Source organism: Pholcus phalangioides, unplaced genomic scaffold (assembly GCF_987345545.1).
Source record: "Pholcus phalangioides strain wild (caught in Gottingen) unplaced genomic scaffold, Ppha-v1.0 ptg000010l_1, whole genome shotgun sequence".
NCBI lineage: Eukaryota > Metazoa > Arthropoda > Arachnida > Araneae > Pholcidae > Pholcus > Pholcus phalangioides.
In genome coordinates, this window is record NW_028301603.1 from 15548853 (window position 1) to 15557033 (window position 8181).

General features: G+C 41.9%; 1 protein-coding gene across 2 annotated transcripts in view; it reads right to left on the bottom strand.

Moving 5' to 3' along the window:
- Positions 1-8181, bottom strand: part of LOC149080984 (membralin-like) — a 167032-nt gene that overhangs the window by 121221 nt on the left and 37630 nt on the right. For both annotated transcript variants that reach the window (XM_089237707.1, XM_089237708.1), the window contains exon 7: positions 7759-7816. In XM_089237707.1, coding sequence (XP_089093833.1) covers positions 7759-7816 — 58 coding nt within the window. The remainder of the gene's footprint in view (positions 1-7758; positions 7817-8181) is intronic.

The window sequence follows — 8181 nt, forward strand, 5'->3', positions numbered from 1 at the left end:
CTGAAATTCAGGTTTTTTTTTTGACCAATCCGCATTTTTACGCTGCGTGAACCGAATTAGACTATTTCGCGCCGACAGAAACGTGTTACATAATCACGCTACGCGTTTGTGTTTTCCTAGCGAGGCGCGTCAGATCAGGGCGGCTATATAAAGTATATGGCTTTGGCATCAGCTACTCTGTCGTCTGCATGCTCCGGTTTGAAGGGAAGGGAAATAAAACACAAGAGTGAAGAGAATATCGGCAAAACCGCGGCGCACGACGCATTTGACTCCTCCAGAAGCAGTCGGCCAATCACGCCCGACGTAAAGCGCTGTCGTGAGGCGTATTGCGCTCTATAGGAAAACAGTCACGCTGCTTTTCTTACTGGTGAGTGGACGCCGTGTCGCGCTGGGCGAATCACGTTGCGCGCGGCACAGGAAACATACTCCTAGGAAAACCCGGCTTTAATACATGAAATGAAGGCGTCTTAGGAAAAACCCGGCTTGAGGCTCTAAATTTCTATGTCTGTCTTCCTTTTTTATTAACCAAGGTAATTATTATGTGTCGTCGTACGAAGCAGTGACTCTGTGTGGTGACCAGCGACGTTAAGGAGCATTAACCATCAAAGAAAGTCCATCTTCATTGAAGATTTCATCTCATGCATTTTTGAAAATTTTCTTCTTTCCGAGCCTCCATCATGTCTGTGGTTAGGACGACTAAAAATTCTTCCCTCAAACAGGCCCCTGAAGAACGGGCCCCTCTCGCCCACGCATCATCCCCTGCTCTTCTCTCCTGATGTGACCTCTTCCTCTCTTGTTTTCTCTCTCTCTCTCCCGTTGGAACTGAGAGATGGCGGATGAAAATGCTCAAGTTTCGAGGATTGGACTTCGACTACCTGTCCCTTTTGGAAATCCAATGTACAACTATGGATGCAACAGTGCTTTTCTGCTGAGTGGAATCACTAACGATGACACAAAGTATGCAGCCTTGGTCTCTTCCTTGGACGGAGAATGCTTGTCTTTCGTCTCGGATCTGATATTAAATCCGCCGGCAATCAAGCGATATCAAGCCTTGTCGGATCGCCTCATATGGGTGATCAAAAGCCAAGTCAACTGCTGCGGAAGATGAAAGAACTCTCCGGCAACAAGGTCACTGACGAGTTCTTGCGCACCTTGTGGGTGCAACGCTTACCGCAAAATATCCAAGCAGTGGGTATAATTAATATTCAGCAGCTACATTTATCGGTTTTCAGTGAGCCATTACATCAACTTGCTGTGCTAGCCGACAAAGTGGCTGAAGTCACACTCCAAAATTACGTGTGTCGCATCCAGATATCGTCGTCATCACAAATGCAGTCAACTCTAGATCGAAACGATTCGTCATCAGCCGTCGAAACGCTCACCAAACAAGTGGCAGAGCTAAGGGGCCATTCAAGTATTACGTAAGCAGATTTTCAGCCATTTTTGACCCCCCCCCCCTTGTCAGCAAAACACTGACCCACCTCGCTCCGTCAGCAAATACAAATTTTCGTCAGCAGCTTAGAATATCTCATATCTTCAAAAAGGGGTGGTTGATGACGTAAGCAATTTTCAAACCCCCCGATGCTGACGTAATACTTGAACGACCCCTAACGGCTACGGTGAATCGACTCTCAAGAGAGAGATATCGTAATAACTCCCAACAGCGACGAGCTAGGCGTTCAAGTCGAGCACGGGATATCTGCTTCTATCACAACAAATTCGGTGAGAAAGCCCGCCACTGCCATCAGCCCTGTTTAAATACCAGAAAAAAAACGACCTTCCATCATCGCTGGTATGATAGAATCGGGCAGCAAATCCAACAGGCTCTTCGTGATTGACAGAGTTACGGGTGAACGTTTCCTTGTTGACTCTGGCAGTGAAGTTTCTGTTATACCGCCTAAGAAAAATTCGTCAGCACTACATCCAAGTTTCCATTTGTTCGCCGCAAACAACAGCAAGATTCTTGCTTATGGGTCCACGGTCAAGAAACTGGATTTAGGTCTCCGGAAACCTTTTCCCTGAACATTTCTCGTAGCTGACGCCACTTCATTAATAACTTGGAGCTGATTTTCTTAGCAACTTCAACCTAATCGTTGATGTGCGCAACCGACGACTCATCGATTCGCAAACATCGTCATCGGATTTATCAAGCCCACAACACAATCTTCCGTCACTACCATTGGGGGATTCGCAAACATCGTCATCGGATTTATCAAGCCCACAACACAATCTTCCGTCACTACCATTGGGGGATTCTGAATGCAGTGCTTTATTTCGAGAATTCCCGTATGTCTTCAACCCTTCACAGATCGGTAAAACAGTGAAATGCGTCACGCGACACCATATCATCACTCGAGGACCACCGGTGGCTTCCAAGCCTCGACGTCTCAATCCAAAAATTCAACAACAGGTGAAAACAGAGTTTGAATTCCTTTTGGAACAAGGGATTATCCGGCCCTCCAAAAGCCCTTGGAGCTCACCGTTACATATAGTGCCCAAGGCCGATGGTACTGTAAGTCCTGTCGGCGGTTATCGTCGTCTAAATAGTGTAACGGAATTTGATTCTTACCCGATACCGCATATTCAAGACTTTTCCCAAGAACTGGGGAGAGATTTTCTAGACTAGACATCTTCAAGGCATGCCATAAAATAAGCATTGCCGAAGAAAGATGTACCAAAAACCGTAATCACTACCCCTTGGGGGTTTATTCGAGTATACAAGATTGAGCTTTGGTTTCGTAAATGCCGCTCACACTTTTATGCGGTTCATGCATGGAGTATTACGAGGTTTACCATTCTGCTATGTATAACTTGATGACATTCTATGCTTTTCTGAAAATGCCGAAGAACACAAAATTCATTTAAAACAAATATTCCAACGTCTTCAACAGTATGGGTTAGTTTTAAATGTGTCAAAATGCATATTTGGTGTTTCTGAGCTCGAATTTCTGGGACATGTGATCAAACTATCTGGTATCACTCATCGTCCAGACAAAGTACAAGCTGTACTCGATTTCAAACACCGGAAACAATAGAGCAATTACGTAAATTTTTAGGTCTCATAAATTTTTATCGCCGTTTCCTACCGCATGCAACTGAGACACAAGCGCCCCGGCATGATCTATTGGAAGGCTCTACGAAAAAAAGACAAAACAAAAGTTGTGTGGTCATCAACTTTGCAAGCATTTGAAGATTGTAAAAAGCTACTAGCTGATACCGCATTGCTGGCACATCCATCCCCGTCTACCCAATTAGCTCTACACGTAGATACTTTCGTCTATGCTATGGGTGGTACACTGCACTAGGTGACGGACAATGGTCTTCAACCGCTTGGTTTTTTCTCACGTAAACTTTCAACCACCGAAACAGGTATAGCGCATACGGTCGCGAATTCCTTGCCACATATACATGCTCGAAGCTCGAGCATGTTTATACTTTTCAGTGACCATAAACCACTGTGCTATGTGTTTCGACAGAAAAGTGAAAAATGCTCACCTAGACAGCTAAGGCATTTAGATTATATATCGCAGTTCACAACGAACATTTGCCATATTCCTGGATCGCAAAATATTTCCGCTGATATCTTATCACGCATAACAGCAATTTCTGTTCCTGGACCTCTCGATTTTACTGCCATCGCTGAGCAACAAGAGGGGGGATAAGGAACTAGAGGAACTTCTAAAGAACAAATCAGCTTTGCAACTGAAGAAAGTATTTCTTCCAGACGCAGCTAAAGCGCTCTACGGCGATTTATCAACAGGTGCAGTTCGACCTTATAATCCAGAAAAATTTCGATATGATGTGTTTTGAAATATGCATAAACTGTCACATCCAGGAATTAGACGCACTATCGATTTGGTCAGAAAGCGGTTCATTTGGCCATGTCTAGCTAAAATGGACAAAAGTATGCATACCATGCCAAAGATCCAAAGTACACAAGCACAAAAGGTCCCCGTTACAATCGTTTGTGGAACCTTCCCTACGATTTCAACATATTCATCTGGATATCATTGGCCCACTGCCCATTTCCGATGAATATTCTTACTGCCTAACAACGATAGACCGGTTTTCACGATGGCCAAAAGCGGTACCTCTCCGTGACATCACAGCACCCACGGTAGCTGCAGCTTTTCTATCCACCTGGATTTCTCGATACGGCACACCTTTAACAGTAACAACTTATCAAGGTCGCCAATTCAAATCGCAGCTATTCCGGGAGCTTTCCAAATTCATCGGAGCAAAACGGGTGAGGACAACTGAATATCATCCACAAGCGAACGGTATGTTGGAAGAATGGCATCGCCCTCTCAAAGCCGCGTTGAAATGCCATCAAACCCGTAAATGAACTGAAGCATTACCTACAGTTCTACTCGGTCTTCGGTGCTCTCTGAAACAAGATTTGGGGTGCACACCGGCAGAACTACTATGCGGAGAAACTACGATTATCCGGTGAGTTTTTCCAAGCACGAGCTAATTCCAACTCAACTGACGCTTCCGAGTTTCTGCAAATGCTGAGAGCTCGCATCCGAGCTTTCCAGCCACGACCAATCAAACGGCATGGAGGACATCCTACATTTGTTCACCATGGTTTGAAAACTACTTCCCACGTTTTCGTAAGAACTGATAGGGTGAAACGTCCTCTGGAACAGCCATTTGAAGGACCATACAGAGTGATCAGCCGAACCGACAAAGTGTTCAACATGGACATAAGAGGAAAAACTGTGTCAGTGTCAGTCGATCGGCTTAAACCGGCATTTCTCGTGAATCCGACGGTCAAACTGCAGTTCCGACTGACAGACTCACAACTGATCCTGCTGTGAAACCAGTAAGAACCACTCGTTCTGGACGTACTGTCCACTTTCTAGATCGTCTACAGTGCTCGTGATCACTGATGCTACAGTACGCTATCATCTCTTACTACTCGTGATCACGGGGGAGGGAGTGTGTGGTGTTCCACGCAGACGACCCCCAGGAGTCGGGTCAACGACCTCGAGTGTATCACGTGATCACGAGTACTGGAGACGACTGAATAACAAAAACTGCAAAACAGAAGCAGAGCAGAGAGTCACTACACACGAAAGTGTGAGGTTCAAAATTTCTCTGTCTGTCTTCCTTTTTTATTAACCAGGGTAATTATTGTGTCGTCGTAATAAATGTTTACTACGAAGCAGTGACTCTGTGTGGTTGACTCCGTAATTTCCTTATACAAGATACGACAAACAGGCATGCTCAATCTTTTTATTTGTCACTACTACATTTGTCACCTATTTGAAAAGCCCATATGAGTAGCTTCTGTGGAGAAAGGAAAAAAGACGATGATATGGCTATAAGAGAAGGTAAACAGAAGAAGAAGAATGGCTAATTGCTAGCAGGTGGCATTCTCTTGTTGCGGTATAGAAATTAAACCGAAGAAAATGCCATATAATTTACAGTAGTAATAAATTATTATTATTAAATTAATAATACTCCTTTTGTATTAAATTATTAATTTAAAGTAATTTTACGCCCTTCAGTACTAAATGATCGCTACTCCCTTCGAATTTTTTTCCGTATCAAATATTTTAGTTCAAAATATTAAGTTTAATAAAAATTCAAATTTTTTAAAATTAAAAAATTTAATTTACTTCTAAAATTTAAAACAACAATTTCCGAGTACATCTTTTAACAAACGCCAACTCAAAAAGCGCAGCTCACTCAAGCGTGAAGAATACCCTCGTAACAGAGATTTGCGCCAAGACAGCCTTTACTGGCAACCCGGGATCATTTTTATCCTTTCCCCGCGCCGAAATGGACCCTCTCCAGAGAGGGGACTTCGCGTAACTCTTCTCGTGATCTGAGAACTATACACCATGTTTCTTTTCCCAAAGACTTCCGCGCTGTACTAGGTACAGCACGGAGAGCTCATTCCGGCTGATCGCTCCGAGCCGCCAGCTTGCGTATTCACGAGGATCCATTCATTTCGGGCGAGGACAGTCCAAGTGCTGTCATCTAATTGGATTTTGAAAAAAGAGTTTCACATCAGAGAACCATTTTTCTCATAAAAGATTTTGAAGAGAGCAAAAACAAACGAAACATGAAATGGTACGGTGTCTGAGATGATGATAGAAAAATTGATTTTATCTCATGGAATTTCGCTGCTTTCCAGAAACATTCCACGAACTGAGAATCCACACAATTTTTTTCCCCGAACAGCTTGCTTGTCAACTAGATAATATTTGAGACCTGTACGAGTGTTTCAAATCTAAGCTAAGTTTCGACCGTGTTTTATGACATCGGGGACTTTGAGACTGACTTTCAGCGTTTATAACATCATCCGATGCAAGAGGTCGTCCCTTCCAATTCTCATCTTTTAGAACTAAAACTCTGTCAAACGAATCGGTCAAACGATTTGATATGATTAAAGCATGTGTCCTTTATATATTTCATAAATACTTATAGAAATAAATTTGAAGCGAAAAGGATTGCCTTTTTTAAACAATAACTAACAATAGCATCGAGTGCCTAAAACGCGTCTTTTGATCAACCACATCCGAACTACTTCCTGTAGAAATATCTAAAACTAGCTATAATACCCGGCGCTGCCCGGGTTTTCTTTAATGAGGCTTTTTGAATCATGCGATATCTTCCTCTTGCTTTGAGGGACATGCAAACCGTGTCTAAGTGAACCAATATGGCGAGTTCCAGCGCGACTCATGAAAGAAACAAATCTAGATTTAAAGAAACGTAGAAATGAATATATTTTTTTTCCTTTTTTAAGGGCGCTAAGTATTTCGATCCATCTTATCCATCTGCCTATTTCAGCTTCCAAAAATGCTTAGTTAAAGCTGTGGAATTTCCACGATGCACTTTATGGGTCCATAATTAATTTTAAAACACCCTAAACTATATAAATTTATGCAGTTGAATATTAAAAGATACGGAGACATTAATTTTCATGCTTGAGATGTAAATAAAAAGTTGAAATCAATGTTATTGCATGGATATCCAACGCAAAAGTAGGTCCGGGGCTAATTACTTCCTATTTAATCTCCTGGGCTTCGTATATCTTTAAGCGAACTCAATACTTCAAAAATCTAGAATTCAATAAAATTTTTAAAATTATTGATGTGGCGGAAAACCCCACCAAATTTCCACATTTCTACAGTAAAATCGACAATTTTAACACTGATTTCTATGGGGATCATCCTTTGCCTGACCCTCAAAGTGATGCTGATAATGATTATAGCATCTATTCAAAAAGTCTCATTACTGGGAGGATTGAAAAAGTGGCAAGCCATTATAAAGGCATAAATATTATACATATACTCACAGCGTTGAAGAAATGACAAACCATTGTAAAGGCATATACACGTCTTAAACGCATTGCTAGGGAACCACGGTAACCAAAGTAAACGTTCGGAAAGTGATTGTTGAGGCCCGAAAACCATTGTTGCCCGACAGTGTTTTTGCCCGTTTGGGGCACTTGCCCTGCTCTGACGAAATTTTAAAGTAGCCTATCGTTGAAGTCGGGTCTCATTTGGTCTATATGCAAAATTTGGCGACGATGGATCTAAAATTGTAGATTTGTATAGAGAACATACACACACAGACAGACAGAAAATCAATTTTATATATATAGATAAAGCAACAATCGACACCGCACTTTCCTGTGTTACCACAAAATATAAATCTGCTTAGACAATTAACGATGTGATATTAAATGCGAATTTACGATTCGAATTGGATTAAATGGATTCAAAAACAAACAATTATACTCACCAATGAACAGAAAAATTTGATGATGGGCGTACCGCAGTAACGTCGATATCGAAAAGGTCTGCAAATATTTGAAGGAAAAAAAAACAGATTATAATAATTATTCTGATACTGTTCGATTATTTATCAATCCAAATACCACTGCAATTCATTTCACACTTTCAGCTTCAAGCTTCAAAGTGTACCTCCAGTGCGGTTTTTTATTCAGGGGGGTAACCTTCGTGACGCATCTTCGGCAAAATATTGGTCTCGCCCTTTATTAAAATAACTGGGGTGTGCCTACGGTTTCGTAGAAGATTTCTGGATTTAGACACTTAACTTTAATGAAGTATGGAGACTTGATGACGCAAGTAAAATTTCAAGTAGTGTTTGTTTTAGTCCATTGAACCCTTTAGTTATCTCCAAGCTAAAGTAGTTTGAAAGCGA